The sequence below is a fragment of the Podarcis pityusensis genome, assembly GCF_964106645.2.
Source record: "Podarcis pityusensis genome assembly, chromosome: 11".
Taxonomy (NCBI): Eukaryota; Metazoa; Chordata; class Lepidosauria; order Squamata; family Lacertidae; genus Podarcis; species Podarcis pityusensis.
Genome location: NC_138036.1, coordinates 30202966 through 30224594, shown reverse-complemented (window position 1 = coordinate 30224594; position 21629 = coordinate 30202966). Strand labels below are relative to the sequence as shown.

General features: G+C 41.5%; 1 protein-coding gene across 2 annotated transcripts in view; it reads left to right on the top strand.

Moving 5' to 3' along the window:
• Positions 1-14098: 14098 nt before the first annotated feature.
• TNPO1 (transportin 1) overlaps positions 14099-21629 on the top strand; it is a 31605-nt gene continuing 24074 nt past the window's right edge. Inside the window, exons 1-4 of one of the 2 annotated variants that reach the window (XR_013977749.1) lie at positions 14099-14490; positions 14666-14779; positions 18452-18527; positions 20565-20714. Coding sequence is in view for 1 of the 2 variants with exons in the window: in XM_080973743.1 (XP_080829869.1) it covers positions 14675-14779; positions 18452-18527; positions 20565-20714 (331 nt within the window). In the remaining variant the exon portion in view is untranslated. The remainder of the gene's footprint in view (positions 14491-14665; positions 14780-18451; positions 18528-20564; positions 20715-21629) is intronic. The other variant, XM_080973743.1, reaches the window with a different exon arrangement.

Here is a 21629-nt window from a genome sequence, read left to right as displayed (position 1 = left end):
TAATACAAATGCTTATGATCTGAAATCCCAGAGAAGTAATAAACTGTTGTAATCCTGGTAAGATTAGATTAAGTGGTTTGATAGCTAGCATAGGGACATTTGCTTTCATCAGTGCTTTTCTCTGGCAGAATGCTCCGGAATGCAGTTCTGGGACCTTTTTCTTTTCCCAAATCAGAGCCTCCCATCTTCTTCCCAAAGCCCAGGAAGCTTCTGCCCATCTGAGGGAGGGAGACGCAATGCTCTGGCAGAGTCCAGGAGCCCTCCCACCTCCTTCCCAAAGCCCACCCAGGCAGATTCTACCAAAGCAAATTCCCATGGAACTGTCCACAGAGCAGTGCACCAAAATGTGGCCATTCCTTGCTCGCCTGCCATGTGATGAAGACTGGCATACGTGCGAGAGCATATTATATCAATAAGAGTATTCAGAAATGCTCTGCGGCAGCTGAAGACATACACAGGTCATTCAATATTTTTTACGAAGTAGGCTATATGATTCCTGTATCGAGTGCAAAAATGCAGTGGTTGGCGCTGCAGTGTTGCAACTGCCACCATCAATATTTAGCCTTGCATATCTGATGATGCAACTGCTCTGATGGAAAAACACAAGCATATCTTAGCCTGAGCAGTTGTCTTTAGTGACATTTATCTGGAAAGATTTAGACAGTGTGTTAATGGAAGTGGCTGTTACAGTACCATCTCTCTTCTCACCTCTCTTTCCAAAAAGCTTAATGGAGAGGCAACGGTGATGAAAGTTAATAAATGCTGCTGTCGGGTCAGGGAGCCTTACCTGTCCGTTTGAGAACAGTTTCTTAACTGCATAGTGATTTGCTGTTCTAGGGATCCAATGGTTGTATTAAAGGTTTTCAAATTAAATTATGCAATACTTTGGGCTGGAGGAACATAAAAAATCATGAAAATTGTCATGATTTACTGTTTATTTCTGTTTCTCCAAACTTTACTACACTAAGATTCTAAAAATGAAATATACTTATTTTTCTTCCTTTCAATGAAGGTTTAGAAGGTGTGTTTTTACTATTATTATTTTTTAGATCCACCAGGTATGGCTGGGGCAACCCAGTCAGATGGGCGGCATATAAATGATATATTATTATTATTGAGTGACAGCTCTAGATATTATTAAAATATGCTCTTTTAAATCTTATGTAATATGCATTGTATATTTCTGAAATATGGGGGAGGGTTATGCACTGACCACAGATGCTGGTATCTTTCATTAATATTCAGTATTATGTGGCAATATTGACTCTTGAGTTTTTAACAAATCCAAATTTGACACAAACAGTATGGCCCCTTTAAGTGCAGGGCTGTTATCCCAGTCTGTATTGAATTTGAAATTGTGTTACATATGAAACTGTTTTATATGTATTTATTGTTAAATTACTTTGAATGGTTTTGGTGAAGCAATTCACAATTGGAATTAAATAAAAAGTAAATAAGTATTTATAAGATGGCAACCTAAGAACAGGAATTTCTGAAGTTTATTGCACAGAGTCACCTATGTCATATTGGGCCACACACATGCTACTCTTATTGCAAATACGGGAGAGAATATGGAATAAATATGTACTTCTGAATAAATATGCATGTGATGGCACTGTATCAATGTGGCCCTAAGTATTAAAGTGGACATAAGTATAATTTACCTGGGGATTCAGCTAGATTGATAAAGAAAAAGTGCTTTATATACGTTGTATATGCGATATAACACTGTGACACCAGATGATGCTATGGAGTCCTGTCCTTCCCTACCGGATTTCCCCGTATGCATTTACAACGCGTTTAACTGAATCACTTCTTTGATATGTCTGTATGTAGCCTGCTAAAAGGAAACCTGCTTAGGATCAGGTTGTTGGTTGGATATGGAAAAAAAAATTAAAATCAAGAAATAAGGGAGAATATGTTATTGGTTAAGAAGAGCTGAGATAGCAACTGGTAAGGGATATTCAGATAAGATATCCAGATATTTAGTTGTGAAAGTTGTGTGAGAATTGTCTGAACAGCAGGTGAAAGGGAAGAGTCTTGCTTGTTTCTGCAAAACTTGAGGTAATTTTACAGAAAGTAAAATCAGTTTTAGGCAGATCTGTTGAATAGAAACTCTCTTTTTTGTGTGGAGAATTGTATGCCACTGTAGTGCACTATTTTTCCTAACATAAATTGAAAAAGGCTGCTTACCTATTTCTTTGCCCTAGCTTAACTAAAAAGGCTTTAAACTACTGTCAGTTCAAATTGTGCAGAAAAGGGCCTCACCAAAGAGGTTGCAGTGATCAAAGAGCAAACTGCGTAGGCCACTATCGAACACAGTTATTTGCATTTGAGCCCATTGGCTTCCTTGCTGGATGGCAGCCATAGGGTGAAGTGAAATGTAAAGGTCCTTTGATTTCATTAAGGGCTGTTTTGAGTATGATATGCATACTGAAATGTTTTTAATATGCTCTATATCAGATATGCAGAAACTTAAATTATTGTGAAATGTGTGCAAAAGGAGGGTATTAAGGAACAGTGGGGACGCATGAGAATCTGAGGGGGCAATTGTTTTTGGAATTGTGCTTACTCCAAGCCCAGGTCCCCTAATGCAATAATTTCTGTCAGTGGTAGAGAGGCAGCTACCTTTGCTCCCCAAATAATCCTTTGAGCTGATTTCCCTTGGGAAAACAGGGGTTGATTCAGCTTCCCAAAAATTTTGTGCGAGAGAAGGGGTTTTATCATGGATTGAGATCTACAGCAAGCCTTCATAATTCCCTTCTTATCAGATCTGAGTGACCACTAATATTATTACAGTCCTAATGAGTCCAGCCCTTATTGCAGTTGCCTATCTCTAGGTTCCACTAAATCAAATATGAGCTTTGACTGAAAATAATTATTTCAAAGGTATTCCCCCAGGTTATGTTGTTTTCATAACCTATATTGCCTATACTAGTTGTTACTGGTAGATGTGCTGTGAAAGAACTAGCTCTTCCAGTCGATCAGATACGAATCAACACGAGTTCCTAGTCCATTTTTACACCCTTATTTGCACATTGCGCCTTGAGATTATAGGAACCAAAACATTAATTGATTTTTCTTGTGTAAAGACTGAAATCATTATTGTGTTGGCCATTGTTATATGTTATACAAGAAACTTTTAATATTTATAAAAATAAATAAATAAATAAATAAATAGACAAATCCAGTGCACTCAACGGTCTGGAGGGCACAAAACTTCATTGAAGGGATTTAATCATTATACTGCATTTTGGTTGATAAAGTGCAGGTACTCGAATTATTCTAATTATTAATTATTCTTGGATATTGCTGTGTCTGACTAGATATTTCATTCTCCTAAATATATCCTTGAAGACTGAAAACAGGTATGCAACACAAGTTTTCATTGTCCAATCTGATGGAGACATATCTGTAGGAAATAGCATGCTACCAACTGCTGCTGATGGGTTAAGTTGACTTCATGGCATGACTCAACATTATGGTGAATGGGGTTAATTTTTAGAAACCTGATGTACCGTTCTTGAGTACTGCAAAGCTCTTATATGACATCCAATTATTAACTGATTTTAAAAATAATTTTTAATTCATCCTGTTTGCAACCTAAATTGGGAATAATAGCAGGGTGGAAGCAGGGAGAGGGTTAAGTTGCTCCTGAAAGTGGAAGTACATTAATATGAACTGCCTGAGAAACGGTTTTGCTGTAAAGTTGGGTTTTGACTTCTGCCAAAGTTATATTGATCACAAAGCTAGAGCTAGCTTTATTATAAAAATCATAAATCTGATTGGACAGTAGATTCTAGTTCTCAAGTGGTTTTCCTGGTCTTGGGTCCTCATCTGTGTGACCTTTTTTAAAAAAAATACTGCTCTGGCTTTTTGCAGAAATATTTCAAGCTGCTGCTCCACAAATCAAAATCATATGCACATGCTCATAGAACAGAATCACTTCCATCACTCTCAAAGTTATATTCACAGACATCTCTCACCTCCGTTTCAGTTCCAGCCATATCCATGGGGATTCTTAGTGAGTTTAATACCCACTGGTATAATACTGCCGTAAAAATATATAAGAGCTGTCTTACTCACGGTGTTTGAATTAATTTACAGATTTCTACCATCATGTTGAGTCTCTGCACTCCTGACAGGAACCACTGAGTGTTCCAGACATCCATTCAGAGTTTACATGTCTGCTCCTTATTCAGCATTTGTTCAAATTTGTTTTCAGGGATGTTATAAGACAATAAGCATTTGTTGTTATTTGCATGCCTATAAATCTTCCCATTAATCATATGTTCCTGCCACATTGCTCATTGCATTTCCCTGCCACATTCCTAACTACAAAGTCGTTTTTTAAAAAATAGTGAATTTGGTGGTTGTTGTTTAGTCGTGTCCGACTCTTCATGACCCCATGGACCAGAGCACGCCAGGCACTGCCTCCCGGAGTTTCGTCAAATTCATGTTGGTCACTTCTATAACACTGTCCAACCATCTTGTCCTCTGTCGCCCCCTTCTCTTTGTGCCCTCAATCTAACCCAACACCAGAGTTTTTTTTTTCCAGAGAGTCTTCTTGTTATGTACTGAGTTGAATAGGATCCAGAATGCAGCAGTCTGATTGGTCCTAGAACAATAGGATCCAAAATGAAGCAGTCTGATTGGTCCTAGAACAATGCAGCAGTATGATTGGTCCGCAGGAGCCACCCAATCCAGCTCCAGGTGGAAGTGAATCCACAACCTGATTGGCCTACAGGAGAATCCCGGAATTAGCCAATCACGTGCAGCCCATTGTGTAAATAATGTATATAAAGCAGATATTGTGGGGGAACTTCCTTTCCTCCTCACCACTATGAGCTGAATAAAGAGCATGATATCTACTCTCGACTCTGAGTATATTTCACTTCTCTTCTCATGAAAAGTGAATTTGTTACAGAATGCTTTAATCCCCTTTTGATTGCACAAACCAAAATTTCCAGTATACACTTGAATCCCTCCTGCAGGATACTGACAGTCTGGAGGCAACCTCAGTAATGGTGACTGGAACAACCCATGTAAAAGTGGTTCTAAAATGATCAGGAAGAAAATCATGTGATACAAGAATGCTATTTTCAGCAGCATCCCCATAGCATGAAAAATGTGTGCACCAGTCATTATACTTGGGCTATGAGTCTCATCATTAGAGCTGGTGAAGATCCAGATGCCGTATTCTGGGATAAAGTGCAGTCAAACCAACAATTCATGTTTTGCTAGATAGGCACATGATAGGAGCCGAAGCTCACTGAATTCTCCCATAGGTTTCCTAGAACTCTGTGAGAGACACTCCCACTGTGCCCTAACAAGGGAAGGGCATAGCTAGATATATATTCTCTTACCTGCTTTGGCACATCCTCTTTCTTTTTTGTCTCTTCCTCATCTCTTCATCACCAAGTGAGAAATGTTAGAACATCTGCTAAGTCTGACCTCCAGTGCTCAGACACCAATATAAGCTAGACTTAGGGTTGTCTTTGTAACTGAATTACCATTTTAAGCCTGCCTGAACAAAGGTCGTGTATCTGGTACTCTTCAGCAAGTATTCTGAAGTACCGTATTCACAAGACTATTTGTGTTATTATTGTTTTAAGGGGGAGGAAAGGGGTAATACCAGGAAAATCAGTCTGCTTTAAAGCATCCTGGATTAACTAAACTAAACTAGCCTATCTAAACTTCCTTTCTAAGCTGCAAAAGGATGGTACTCTACTAAACTCAAGAATGGAAGGATAATATCTAACAAATATATCCTTTTCTAGCATCTATTTACATCCCAATACTTATCACTAAGACTTACAGATGTTGGATGCCAAACCTTAGAAATTTTGAGCAAAACCTAAACAGAAGTTTCTCCATGTATATCATGTACGTACAGTGATGCCCCGCAAGACGAATGCCTCGCAAGACGGAAAACCTGCTAGACGAAAGGGTTTTCCATTTTCAATGCGCTTCGCAGGACGAATTTCCCTATGGGCTTGCTTTGCAAGACGAAAATGTCTTGCGAGTCTTGAGATTTTTTTTTTGCTTTCCCCCCCTTTTTCTAAGCCGCTAAGCCTTTAATAGCCTTTTAGCAGCTAAGCCGCTAAGCCGCTAAGCCTTTAATAGCCGCTAAACCGCTAATAGCGCTAATCCGCTAAGCCGCTAATAGGGTTGCTTCACAAGACGAAAAAACCGCTAGACGAAAAAACCGCTAGACGAAGATACTCGCGGAACGGATTAATTTCGTCTTGCGAGGCACCACTGTATACAGATATAGACAAAAGCTGTGTTGTGTTATGAGCACTGCCATCTTTACAGTGATAAATGCTGCATGAGACTGAATAATTCAAATGACATTTGTGCAGAGAGACCACCCACTTAAATAAATTTGATTTCTTTCATAATGTCCTATCCATAAACTGCTCGAACTGACAGGAATAAACAGCTGAAAGCTACAGCTAGCATATGCAGTCATATGCTGCTTAGATACAATGGACTTCTAAAAAATATAAGTTTATTTCTTGATCATGTTTTGTGGTGCCTAATATGCTCCCCCAAATTCCTCTTTCATCCCATAAGCTTGCAAATAAGATTAAAATGGGCTGTTTTAAAATGAATGCTTTGCCAACATAAAAGAATGTGAGGCAGTGTTGAAACATTTTGCTTTCGTCTTGGAGCCAAGGCAACAAACTGGTGGGAACTCATTCATTTTTTTATAAAATGACAAACCACAGTGACTCATCCTTCGTTCAAGCAGCCATTTTACCCCAATAATCTTGTTGTCATTGTTCTTCTTGAATTACTACTGCTTTGAAGGCATTGTGGGTATCCCTTTCCGCAAGGATAGCTTTATCATATGTGCCAAATTGTAATGCTGAGATTGTGCCGAAACATGTTCCGTCAAGGGGCATTCCCGACTCTGAGACCTTCACTGCCCAGCATACTAAGTCTAAAGTGAAACTGACTTGAAATTGGTAACAGGACAGGACAACGATCAAAGTGCAGCTGCCTCTCTTGAAATGAATCTCAGTACTTCAGACTCCTCTGCATAGGTGAGTGCAGCACATTTCATTATGGTGTGCATCCAGAGGGTTTTTTTCAGGGCGAACATTTATTGATACATACTCATAAACAGTCATAAAGAACATTATTTATAGGCATCAAACAAACTAAAGAAACTAAAACTTAGGTAAATGTAAATTTTTAAAATCAACAACTAAACTTTAAAAACAAAAACTTAACGAGACTCAAAATACCAACATTTTGTTGTACTGATAAACAAGCATATACAAAAATACAATTGGTTTTCATTACAGTGGTACCTCCGGTTACGAACTTAATCTGTTCCGGAGGTCCATTCGTAACCAGAAACTGTTCTTAACCTGAGGCGCGCTTTTGACAATGGGGTGTCCCGCTGCGCACACACCTCTGGCATGCTATTTCTACTCACATCCTGGGGCAAAGGTTGCAACCAGGAGCAGCTGCTTCCGGGTTAGCGGAGCTCATAACCCAATGCGAGCATAACCAGAAGTGTTCATAAATGGAGGTACCACTGTATTCTTATATTTCACCTGATAATGAGCTAAACTAATCCAAACTGACCAAAACAGATTATGGTTTCTTCATCTTCCTGTCCTAGAGAGTCCCACCAAAGGTGGATTGCCTTACTGAAATTCCAAGGTAAAGTGTAGATTACCTAACATATCCAGACAGAAAGTTTCACCGTTTAGGAGTGACAGCTATAAAGATCCTGGCTCTAAGCCACAACAATTCCCATCTCAAGCATTGTCAGTAGGCCCAGCCTTAACTGGTGTGTGGGCTTATTAGATACATTTTAATTGCTTTTGTAAAGGATTACTGCTAACAGAATGCTATGACTAAATGCTTATTAACAGGATTACGTAGAAGTTGCTTATTATTATCTCTGATGGCAATGGGTCTCTTGCTTTTAATGCGTCTGTACAAAATATGGATTCTAACATTTTCAGTTAATTACAGTGGTGTTACTTGGAGGTCAGCAGAGCATGAAGTCAGCCCATCTCTGACCAGGTAGAGATGCAGCTCTCAGAACTAACCTAAACTAGTAAAAGGTGCTCCATGCCACAGAATAAACCTGCATTCCTAGTGGCAGAGGTGGTCGAAGCAGCATCCCCAAATGCAACCCGAGGGAATGCAACCCTGTCCATAACAGAATGCATCCACTCACCTGGGCAGATGAGACACTCACCAATGACAGGAGTGAGAGTAGCTCAGTCGGTAGAGCACGAGACTCTTAATCTCAGGGTTGTGGGTTTGAGCCCCACATTGGGCAAAATATACCTGTGTTGCAGAGAGTTGGACTAGATGACCCTCGTGGTCCCTTCCAACTCTACAGTTCTATGATTTCAGGACTCCTTCGTCAAAAGTTGATTATAAACTCCCAGACAAGAGCCTTGACTTGCCTGTGCTACTGCAGAGGACCCACTCTTTAATTTATACTTTAGTCACATCAGTGCTGCGGCAGAAAAATCTAGTTGATTAAAATGAAGTTATTCAAATATTTGATTAAAGTAAAATGGCTGGTCAATGTGAAAAGAATATAAATTAGGAAGTGAAGGGTGTTTATAAGTAAAACATGAAGTTGTCTTCCGAATATTGGCATGTTATACTGCACAAGATTCAAAGTGTATTAGTCATTGTGAGATTTGACAGTCCCGTATTGTTGACAATATTCAGTGCATTTTATGAAGTACACAGTTTCTCTGTTGACAGGAGGACTTTGTCACCCTCGACCTCTTCACTTACCGACATAATTTCCCTTGTAAGCTGAGGAACCTGCGTAGGTTACGACAGCATAGGCTGACATGATGAAGAGGTTAACAGTTTATCAAGTACTGCTTGTAGCTTTTAAAAAACAAGTTGTATTGCGTGCTGAGGTCCCCCAAAACCCGTACCCCAATAACTCAGACATCACACGTAATTTTTGTTTAAGGTTTTTGGCATAATTTTTTGGCCACAACTTTATTTTCATACAAATTGAGAGTGGTTGCTTAGGCATTGGTTATGACTACCTGTCCCCCCCCCCGCCTTGGGGGACAGCACTGACTCCCTAGTCAGTCCCGGAGGAAGCAAGGTCAGAGTCAGATGGAGCTGCGTCACAGGCCCTCATCTACTCCGCGCTTGTTCCTTGAAGCTTACGCGGCCCGCACCCTGCCGTCAGGGTTTGGACGAAGGGGATGGTAAGCTTCAGAATTCCTTTAACGGAATACCCGTCAGCAGCAGCATTGGAGGGGCAGGCACAGCCAATCCATACCCCTCCACCAACCAATTTTAACCAATGCCTAACCGCCAACCTTACAAGTTGTGACGATTTGCTAAGCAATAGGCAAAACCCAAAAGGCACGCACTAATCAGCCAATTGGACAAATTCCTACTGGGCCCCCGCACCAATGCGAACGACCCCATGACAGGCAGAGCAAGGTCAAAGCGCAAGCCCAATCAAGGGAGGGCGGGCGGGAGATCCGGTGTCCACAGCGAAAGAGAAAGAGAAAGCTGTGGACCCTGCTTATATATAGCCATTAATCCCACCCCTAAATTGGCAACATCAAATTTACCCCAGTAACAGCATCATCCAATCTGCCCCAGCCCATTGCCATCAATGGCCTGGTCACTAACAGGGGGTTTTGTTTGGCCCCATCCGCAACACGTGCTCTCTCTTTTATGAGAACACGCTTTATCATTCTTTCGTGGTGCTGATAGCACCACGGTTGCAGGTTCGATCCCTGCAAGGGACAGCTGCAGGGAGATGGATGAGATAATTTTCAGGGCCCCTTCTAATTCTATTATTCTTATCATGCCATATACAAAATAACAGGCCAGATTAGTTTATTATGTGTATCTTAATTTGTACTATATTTAGAAAGATAAACAAACTAGGAATGGTTGGGGTACTGTGAAGTGGTTGGGGTACTGTGTCTTATATGTAACTGAACAATTCAGACAAACAGGAGGCTTTATTCACAAGAGCTGCTGTGTTTGCAGAGTGTACGTGATTGGGGGGGGTATTTGGCTAATAAGTAGAATAGAAATTTTAGAGAATTGATTTATGTGCATGTTTATTTAAAGCATTTCAGCCAAAAAAGGCTTCCAGAGGAGTTAAAGATAATTAAAAAACAAACAAAGCAGGAGGCCAGCTTGCAGGCTTGCAATCTAAAAGACATGACATAAAGTGGAAGGCAGGGGGGTGGGAACAAACCCAGACACCAGTTCTTAACATTAGAGAGTTCTTTTAGAAACAGCTGAGATGGAAATACTTCAGGGAGAAGAGGAAGCAAAAGGAGTGGGCCGTTCAGCAGGCCCAATGAAGTGGCCATGATTCCTATCTCTCCCTCTACTGCAGTCTAGTGGAATGGCTGTTGCCTGTTGGAAGAATAAATAAATGCATGCATGCATGTACAGTGGTACCTCGGGTTACATACGCTTCAGGTTACATATGCTTCAGGTTACGAACTCCGCTAACCCAGAAATAGTGCTTCAGGTTAAGAACTTTGCTTCAGGATGAGAACAGAAATCGTGCTCCGGTGGCGCGGCAGCAGCAGGAGGCCCCATTAGCTAAAGTGGTGCTTCGGGTTAAGAACAGTTTCAGGTTAAGTACAGAGCTCTGGAACGAATTAAGTACTTAACCCGAGGTACCACTGTACATAGTTTGCATATATCACCAGAAATCATTTGTACAGAATCTCCTCATTAGTTGTTAAGTCATTCATTCATTAAAGATAACAGCTTAGTCTTGGATAGGGTTGCCATATTTCAAAAAGTGAAAATCCGGACACAAAAGTTGTTGAGTTTGGTTTTTTTGGAATGTCCTTTGTTGCACCGTAGTATTGGAAATCACTAGTAAATAACTTGTTAGGATTGTGTGGTAAGTTGCCCTGCTGCACGCTCTTTAGGACTCCTTCTGTAACTTCTAAATTACATTTCCACAGACATCAGTAGCACAGCAGAATATTTCACAACTCTAGTAACACATTCCACACTGAGGCTATAGGCAGTACTTTATCACCAGCCATGTGAATCGGTCTAGGATTGGCTTTTTTCATAATATGGCACAAGAACCTAAACTGTACTACAAATTGCTTCTGAAAAAAAATACTTTTGACTGATCGCTATCTTTATTTACTTTAGCATAATACTGATCTTATTAAAGATCTAATATTTTTCACTCTTTGGGTTGTATCTAACTAAGTTATAGTCAAAGCAGACCCACTGAAATTATTGGACCTGGGTTGCTTCCATCGTTTTGCTCTATGCACAGCCTGCATGCACACAAACAGTAAAGAGCTGTTATCTCTGCCCAGTTGCCTGTGATTATTTGGCTGTGGCTCGGTGGTAGAACACTTGTGTTGAAACAAAATATTGATATTATGTGGGTATATTTACAACCATTCCTTTTATTTGCATATTCCATCTAATGGGGCATATTAAGGATTCCAGTGACAACATACAAGAAGAGTTGAGGCAATAGGCAACCCTGCCTGTTTCCTCAATATTACACATAAGAATTTACCCCTGTTCCATCCTCTTCATTGATGTTCAAATACGGTATTCCATTCAAGATGGCGATTGAGATAGTCTGGTGAGAAGAAAGCTCTTCGTTGTACTTCAGAGAAAATCTTTTTAAGCATTGCTTGATTCTTGGGGGAGATATTTGGCAGAGGTGAGAAATACTGCGTGACTTCTACAGGGCAACACGTTAAGACTTATAACCTTGAAAATATTTACAACCATGTTATAAAGTGCTTTTAGTTACCGTGTTAAAGCAGTTAGAGGCCTTAGCATGAGGGTTTCTAATTTGCAGCCAGTATTTTCATCTGTTTAGGTACAGCTAGGGTGAACCAGATAGGTACAGATAGGGTGAATCAGCCCTTTGGAACTTCTTTATTACGGCCAGTTACTTTTAAGGAAAGGGCTGGTGCTCTATTGTTTTTATTGTAACAATCTGTATGTGAACATTTATATGTATATATTGTATATGTATATGCATCTATTTGAAAAATTAAATAATAATGATGATGATGTTCAAATATGGCAACTCTACATAGTCAAAAGCTTTAGAAGCATCTAAACTTTAATAGGGCAATCAAATCTGAACCTTCCTGGGCTGGTGCATTACCATCAGCATACACTTTGGGTTATCATACCTGCCTTTTTAGCACCTTATTAGCCAGCTTTTATTAGCAGTTGAGCTGGTAATAGATACATATTGGAAATTTTTAGAGGGTGCAGTGTTGACCATACAGTACCAAAAAGTCCAGCAACTAGTGCTGATAGAAAAAATAGCTACTAAACTTAAAATACCAAGCAGAATGAAATGAAAAGACACATATTCTGATGATTGGCATATTCTTATTATATACAGTGTAAAAGATGACCTCCACATTATTTAAAAAAATGGTTGCTGACTGCATGTGGTAACAGGAATTGCCACATAACTGGAATATGACTCGGGATATGTATTTGTAATGTAAGAAAATATTTTAAAACTATACAAAAAACAGTAATGAAATATCCAATCAAAAAACATTTTAAAAATCATAAGAACACCCCAAAACTTTATTTTCTGCTATTCAAGGTCAAGACTAATGTCTGTATACAGATAGATTCATTTGGCTTTAAGCAGTAGATGTTTTAATTGTGTTCAAGGGAAATAAGGTTTAGGCCATAATGTCAGTGAAAGTGTAACAGCCTGATCCTGGGTGTGTTTCCTGTGAAGAAAATTCCACTGCATTCAGTGGGCTTCATCCCTAGTAAAAAATGTTAACGATAAAAGTGTCAGCATGGAATGCACTTCCTTTTGGAGGAAAGCCCCAGTGAAGTACATAGCTGTTCAGGTTGCGTTCCCCCTTAACTTGTTCAAATAGCCTGGGACTGGATTTAGAAGGCGATTGGGCCGGATCTGGCCCCTGGGCCTTAGTTTACCTACCCACGGGTTAAGGGTTCAATCCTTTAACCCTTTACTAGGGAGTAGTTTCACTGACTTAAATTGGACTTTATTCTGAGTATATAAAATGCATAGATCGATAGGGTCTTGAAACCAAGCGTTATGAGGAATGTTTGAGGGAGTTGAGTATGTTTAGCCTGGAGGAGACTCACAGGAGCTATGATAGCCATCTTCAAATATCTGAAGGGCTGTCACATGGAAGATGGAGCAAACTTGTTTTCTCTTGCTCTGGAGGGTAGGAAATGAACCAATGGCTTCAAGGAAGGAGATTCAGATTAAATTGTTGAGCTTTTTTTTCCCAGTATGGCAAGCCTAAACAGTTTGACAGTGGAACTGAGTTGGTGGACTCTCCTTCCTTGGAGGTTTATTAAGCAGAGGTTGGTCGGCCATCTGTCATAGATGCTTTAGCTGAGATTCCTGCATTGCAAGGGGTTGGACTAGATGACTCTGGGGGTCCCTTCCATCTCTACGATTCTAAGTGTGCACCAAAATTGCTGTTAGGAAAACGGTGCAATGACGTTTTGGGGTTTTTTTTTTAAGGCCTGTGGGGAGACTCAAGGAGGGAAATTGGTAGGGAATTTCTCAAATGTAGGTAACAGGCATTGCTTCCTTTGGGCAGGAGAGGACTTCGCCTGCATCCCGGCCTGCTTAGATAACATGTTGTTGTTGTTTAGTCGTTTAGTCATGTCTGACTCTTCGTGACCCCATGGACCAGAGCACGCCAGGCACTCCTGTCTTCTACTGCCTCCTGCAGTTTGGTCAAACTCATGCCGGTAGCTTGGAGAACACTGTCCAACCATCTCGTCCTCTGTCGTCCCCTTCTCCTTGTGCCCTCAATCTCTCCCAACATCAGGGTCTTTTCCAGGGAGTCTTCTCTTCTTATGAGGTGGCCAAAGTATTGGAGCCTCAGCTTCACAATCTGTCCTTCCAGTGACCACTCAGGGCTGATTTCCTTCAGAATGGAGAGGTTTGATCTTCTTGCAGTCCATGGGACTCTCAAGAGTCTCCTCCAGCACCATAATTCAAAAGCATCAATTCTTCGGCGATCAGCCTTCTTTATGATTCAGCTCTCACTTCCATACATCACTACTGGGAAAACCATAGCTTTAACTATACGGATAACTATAGATAACATGAGACCCTCCCCCCAATGCTCCCTGCCGCCCCCTAGAGCCTGGTCGGCGGGGGTGAGTCTAGATTAGCAAGCCTCCCAGCGACAAGCGCGGGTTGAAGGGGCGGCCTCTTCTGCCTCCCGCGGCCTCCTCTCCTCTCCCTCCGCGCTCGGCTGGGCGGTCCGAGGGGAAGCTCTCCTCTCTCTCGGCGAGGGCGGGGGGGAGAAGCCAGCAGCCCGGCGCGGGAGCGGCGGCTCTAGGACCCAGGGGGATGCGGCGCGGCCGGGTTCTCCGAGCCAGATTGCCAATTCTCCTCCGTGACTCAGTCGGCTCTGCGCAGCGCACAGTAGGCGGCGGCAGCGGCAGCGGCGGCCGGGGCTGAGCGCAAGCGAGCAGCAGGTCCGTGGGGCTCGGGGGGAGGCGGCCGTGGGGGGAGGGGGAGGGAACTAGGCCGGGCCCACCCGCCCGGAGCGCCGCCGCTTCCTCCGCCGCGCTGCCCTCCCCGCTCGGGCCTAGCGTCGCCTCCTCCTCCGCCGCCGCCGCTAACGGCGGCCGCCGCCTGTTGTCTTTGCAGAGCGCCAAGATGGAGTACGAGTGGAAACCCGACGAGCAGGGGCTCCAGCAGATCCTGCAGCTGCTCAAGGAGTCGCAGTCCCCGGACACCACCACGCAGAGAGCCGTGCAACAAGTATCCTCCTCCCGAAGGGGTGGCGGCGCCGGGAGGGAAGGAGGGAGCGCCAGGCCGGGCGCCAGCGGCGGGAGCCCGGCCGGGCCCAACGCCTGGGCCCCCCGCCGCCGGAAGGGCAGAGGAGCCGCGCAGGAGGGAGAGATTCCGCCGGGCGGAGGAGGAGGAGGAGGCCGCTTCCCTTCGGGGTCGCCGGCTGGCGGAGGCCGGGGGCGTTGTAGGCCCGGCCTCCGCCCGGCCGTGGCGCGGGCTTTGAACCGCCAGGAACGGAGGCGGCGACCCTGCTCTGGCCCCGCGAGGCTTCGCGGCCTCGCACCTGTTGCCAGCCTGGCGCCGAGCCCCGTTTGGCTTTTTAAAGGCTTGGCAGCTCCGGTGTCGGGATCTCCCCTCCCCTCATCTCCGGGCCTGGGCAGGAGGACCTTTTCGGCCATGAATTCTTCCCCCAGCTCAGCCCTCCGCCGGTGGTTCCTCTGGATAACCTGGCTGGCTTTGGACGAGACACGTGTGGAAGCGGTCCTTTGTACCCCCGGGGCACGGAGTCGTGTCGGACCACCCCGGCGCACGTGTGATTGATAGCGCCCGGCGAGGCAGCTGGCTTTGTTGGCATTTCGTTTAACAGGTAGAAAGGACGGCAGGTCGCTATTGCAGACGAAGAGGGTAAGGGTCACCTTCAGAAGTGGGGAAATAGGCTGCAAACCGTTAGTTCCCCGTTTCCTTTTGTTGCATTGTGAAGACCCATTGTCTGTTGTGGACTCGGTAGAGAGCTGATGGAGGGGCTTGCTTGTTGAATGTCGGTGTATAGGAGACACTCATACTTCTGCTAAAGGCTGGATGAAATCAAAGGTTTCTCGGTTGAAACCTCCCTAAAGCATGTAGTTCTTACATGTGCATTGGTATGGTTAAGAAAAAAGCTTGCGGATGTATGTTTATAGCATTAGGGTCCAAAGTTACAGTGTTTGTTTTCCCTTGGACTAGAGATCTGGGTATGATTCAGAAGGCTGAACCAAAGTAAAAAGCATGCAGCTAATCAAACATAAAATGTACGACAAGGCACAGTGCTACTAAAATGAAATGACTGAACAACTGGTGGTTGATAGGTATGGTTTGTTCAGATTTTCAGTTTACAAATGTGTGTTTTATCCCCACTAAATTCAGATTTCCAGAGTACTTTACAATGAAATATCACTGAGCATGGTGTAGTAAACGGACGGGAGAAATGTAAAAAAAAAAATCTCATTTTTTACAAATAGTGGTCCTGATGGGTGACTTTCACCCACAACTCTCCAATTTTATGAGCCTATGCTGGGTCACACTAGATTGCCTTATTTCGTTTTCCCATCTGCACTCCCTCGGGGTAGGCTATTGTCAGGGATAACGAACTATTTTGGAACCTAACTGCAGAAAAGTGTCACAACAGTCCATGGGCGCAGCTTAGGTGGTAGATTTCCCTATGAGTAGAAAATCATAGAATTTTAGAGTAGGAAGGGACTTGAGGATCATCTAGTCCACCCCTTGCAATGCAGGAATCCTGCCCATGACCATCCCTGGGTGGGCTCAAACCACCAGCCTTCTGGTTAACTGCCAGACGCACTGACCCATTGTGCCACTAGCCTGCTTTTTGGCTGACCAAATGGGACGAACTTACTACTTTTCTGACATGAATGTCATGACCTGCATCTTGCAAAAGGATCAGTGAGAAACTTGATCCTTACTTGACAACTGTCTAGGCTTCTCTGCTGAAGTTCTTACACTTTGAGAACCATTGACAAAGCAGTGGGAACATAAGGAATTTTCTACTTAACTGGAGTCCTTGTAGCACCTTAATCATTATTTGTAAGGAACCTTAATTACAAATTACAAAAATAATATGCTTTTATATAGATAGTAGGAAGATACAAGCAGATATTGCTCAATGGCTGGAATATTTGATATGTCCCTCCTACCTCTTTGATAGTTAAGTGGGTGTAGGAAGGGCTTAGCTAACAGCCCATATTCAGAAGTAATGTACACTCTTATTACTATTCATTAAATTTGCATACTGCCCTATACCCGCAGGTCTCAGGGCAGTTCACAGTTTCTCCTATTGTTTTGTGCCCAATCTGATAATCTGATTGCTGGGTTGGTTCGTTTCTGGTTAGAAGTATGATATCACAGCTGCTGATAGATGGTGAAGCTGCACCTTTTTAAAACATACATTCTTGAAATAGGTATGTGTTTGACCACTTTCTACCATCTTGAGTTTGATACATCAACATGCAGTATGCTCAGTTGATGTTTTGTAATAGGGAAAAGTAATTGGGTACATTGCATTGCCTAGAATGCCAGACTAATTTTGCTAAAATAGATTCATTGGCTTTCTTCAACATCTCTGAAAGTGACAAGAACACTGGAAAATAACTTGGGAGTAATCAAACTCAATAGAAGAGAACAGAAAACACTCCTGTAGCGACACCACACTGTTTTCTATGGCTTGCACATCTTTCTGACATTGTTAGTAAGATGAACTATAACAACCATATGTCTACATACGAATATTTATTTAAAATACTTACAATGCCATTGTATACATGCCTTCAAAGGAGTTAAATTTAATTCAATGGGGTCTGCTCCCATGGATGGGCTTACAAGATTGTATCTTTACTGTCTGCAACAGCATTTTACTAGAATACTTTATCAAAGTTTTATTTATTTCTAAAATGTCTGAATTCTTCACATGGTTTCAGATTTAGATTGCAATCCTAGACATGGGTACAAAACTTTCAAAGCTGGCGTGACTCTGAGAGTGTGAGTAGCTTTCATTGCAGCCTAAGGCTGCAATCCTATCACTCTCAAGAAGGTTCCATTGGACCCAGTGGGACTTGTTTTTGAATAGGTGTGCATGGGATTAACCTATAGGATGTATAAGCATGCATAGTGTAAACAGGTATGCTCACTTAATCTTGAAATGAGTCTCTATGCATCGGTTGATTCTCGCAGTAGTCAGTCTGCGAGTAACTTAACTTTAAATGACAGCAAAAATCTAGGTGAGTTGCAAAAGTTAGCACTGGGTTTCTGCCAATGTGGTACTCACCAGATGTTACAGACTATAATTCACATCACCCCTGACCATTGCCGTGGCTTGGGGCTGATGGCAGTTGTGTTTCATTGCTTGAGTCTCATGGGTTGAGCCCAGCAGAGACACTAATTTGCTGCCATTTGCTTTGGATTTGACAAGGCCTAAGGCAAGTGATGGGGAGGAATGGTTTCTGTATATGCTAACCCCTACTAAGCAGGGAAGAGCAATGATCTGCATTGCATTTGCATCCAACAGAGAGCTAGGAAACTGTGTATGGGAATCTCTTAACAGCAGAAGGGAGACATAGCTATGCGTGCTTCCACATGGTACTGCGTTAAATTTCCAGTTTTTTCTATTGTGGTTGTTGGTGGCAAATGTTCCTTGTTTTTGACAGCCAGTTAAATGGCAAATAACAAGACCTCCAGATTTGTACTGAAATACCTTGCTGTGTTTGCTGTCCTGATTACACTTTGTCAGTAGTTAGAAACTTTTTACTTCCAGTTTTGATCTTTTAAAAAACAAACAAAAAAACCAAAACAGTTTCAGCTGCATGTTTAAATGTATTGAGAACTTGCAAACAACGCCCAAGAAATGGTCTTTAACAGAATGCTCTACTGTAGAAACTGGAACAGCTCAATCAGTATCCAGACTTCAACAACTACCTGATATTTGTTCTTACGAAGCTAAAATCTGAAGGTGAGTCACTAACTCTATACCATTTTTAATAAGCACTCACAAAACTAGAAAAAATACGCAGGCACTTTTCATGTTTGGGGGCTTTTTACTTGCAATTTTGTAGATTACAATCATCCTGTGTTTGCTGTGTGTGATGAAAGGCACTGTAGGAATTCAGTGCATACATAAATATAGTCTGTAGACTTGATTATAATCAAATGTTCCTTATGCTGTGGTCCCAAGATCAGTTGTTTTGAAATAAATGGAATTTGCTTTCAAGCACATCTGTTTAAGTTAGGGTTGTGAGTAACAGGTATTGGTGGAGCTTTCCAAGATTCTTACTAAAAAAACCCAGATGTTTTCATGTCAATGAAACTAGTCATGGTGTTAACATGGCTACAATATCTTACAGAAAAGCAAAAGTTGTTCAAGGGCAAGGGTCCCCCCCAACATTTATAAAATGATGGTGATGTTAAATAGTACAGATATTTTAACTGTGGAGGGGAGAAGCAGAGAACCTTTGCTTAAGGGAGTGCACAAAATTATGCACTTTTGCTAGTCTTCATTTATTTTGAGCTACTGTTATTCCTGTGTGCAAGTCAGTTCTGCCAATTGTTTAGATATTTTATGCCCCCTTTAGTAATCTAGCTCCCTATACATTAACATTGGCTCTGTAACAATGCATCCATCTTTAAAAAATAAAACATTCTTTTCTAATCCTGCTTTTGATGCAAGGCTCCCTGTTAGAGCCTTCTAAAGGCCAGTGTTTGGATCCATAACCATGTATTTCCTGCTAAATTATTCAAGCTCCGGATTCTTACTAAATGTGGCATTTGGATAATAAAAAAAGCACTGGTTTTTGTGACGGTAGGATTTGGTCTTTATGCAGGAAGTGTACCTCTAGTTTGGGTTTTGTGCTTGGCTGTTTTATTTCCGTGGAATCCTATTCATGGCCTGCTTAGAACTAAAGACATGTTAAGTTCTCTTAAATTTATTCTCAGGTAAGTGTACGCAGGACTGCAGCCTTAGTCTGGGTGTTCAAATCATGGAATGTTTTCCAACAGAAGTCTATATTTTTAACGCACTTGAAATTCTGTTTAACTAAATAAGCAACAGGGTTCATTCTTAGAATGTCAGTATCTAGCCTGGCTCACCAAATCATCCAGGAGGGGACAAAGAAGCAGTTAAGACATCCTGTGTCCAAACTTTCCAAAATGTGGTTAATACAGATTCTTCTTTGGCATTTGTTTGAGCATTTGACTAAAAGATAAAAATGAAAGCTTTTTAGTAAAAATATACTAATAGGGTCTAAACTGTATTATAGTTTCTATTCCTTGATTGTACCTTAATGTGAAACTTTTTTTTTTTAATATATTTTATTAAGGATTTTATTGTTTTACAGAAGTGTAGTGCCTCGTTTTTTTTTTTTTCATGTAACATTTTTACAAATCCGTTTCATTTGTTGAGGCATTAGGGGGAGCAAATATTTTCTTTTCTTTTCAGATGGGTTTTAGTGTATAAAAAACCCTCATCTGCCTTGTACTTTTTTTTATTTATTGGAGGTGAAAATATGGCATTGCCATACAGTAGCTAAGAAAGAGACTTATTCACATGACAAGACTTTTTAGGATTTCTTTTTCCTTAAATTTTGATGCAGGCCGTGGGAAGGTCCCCATGTACAGTATTCTGGGCAGATGGCTTCCCACTACAAAGCACAGGATAAATAAACTCTGGACAAAGTGAGGTGTTGTTCTCAAGATATTACTCTAGTACCATAGGCCTTATTCCTTAGTGACAGCCATGAAGTATAAAACAATTTAAATTTTATACTTGATATTGTGAGCCCTGCTACAAGATGGCTGGTGTGTCCAGTTTCTAGGTAAAGGAGTGCTTCACTTATACTGTACAATCAAGTTCTTGGGTTTTTTTAACAGCTAATTTTAATGTGTCCCTGATAAAGTTTTGCCATATGACATATTAGCAGTGTTTAAAGCTTCTGTAGAGTATGTATTATTTTACTAAAATATTTAAATTCCACTTTGAAACTCTTCATTTTAGATGAACCTACACGGTCGTTGAGTGGTCTCATCTTGAAGAATAATGTGAAAGCTCACTTTCACAATTTTCCTAATGGAGTAACTGATTTCATTAAAAGCGAGTGCTTAAACAATATTGGAGACTCCTCCCCGTTAATCAGAGCCACTGTAGGTGAGTTGCAGGTATTTAAAAGTATTTGTAGGCCAGTTCTTGGTGGCAACTGTTTGCATGCTATGCTAAATGACTTGAAAGCTTCTGGGAGAGCTGTTTTAGAGGGTTTCTTAAAATGTGTTTGTTTGTTTGTTTAATAATTGAGAGGTCCAAATATGCTAGTGTACCAATCCAATCTGATTGGATAGGATAGTGTACTGTACTTCAATATTTTAATTACGGTAATATTGGAATATTGTGGTCTATATTACCCATAGTGAAACATTTTGACATAAATCCGTTTAATATATCATTGGTTTCCAAGTCCTTTGTTCTTATCTTCACAGAAAACAACATTTTCTTTCTTTAGATGTTTTTGTTTTGACCATTTACTATGCTTCTGGTCAAGTTGTGTGTTAAAGTAATGTTTCATCTTTGTGACTAAAATTGAAATGGGTTTTAAACTTCAGCTGACTGTGAACTGCCCTGAGATCTTCGGATGAAGGGCAGTATACAAGTTAAATAAATAAGACTTTACTATATATACATTTTGGTTGTAGTGACAATCAGCAGTGTGTTATATGTTAGTTCAGGGTAGAAGAAAGTAGTTGCTGTCTACAAATATTTGCAATGAAAAGTCACACACAGAGTAAAGGTAGCTGTGTTGGCTCATAAAAAAAAATTAGGGGAATACCTTCTCTTGGGCTAACCAAAATAATCACAAAATGGTGGGCAAGTTTCTGAAGAACTCCTCATCAGATTAGCAGGTGGAAGGGGTCCACATCTGGTAAGACTCTTCAGACAGAATGTGGGAGGAGGTAGCAGAGATCCAAATGAAACTCTTAGGTGCTGTGCAGTTATCAGATGGCACAAAGGCCTGTTGGGAAGAGGAGAAACAGTGGCTGATTCCCCATTTCTGGAAACACACAAACTCCC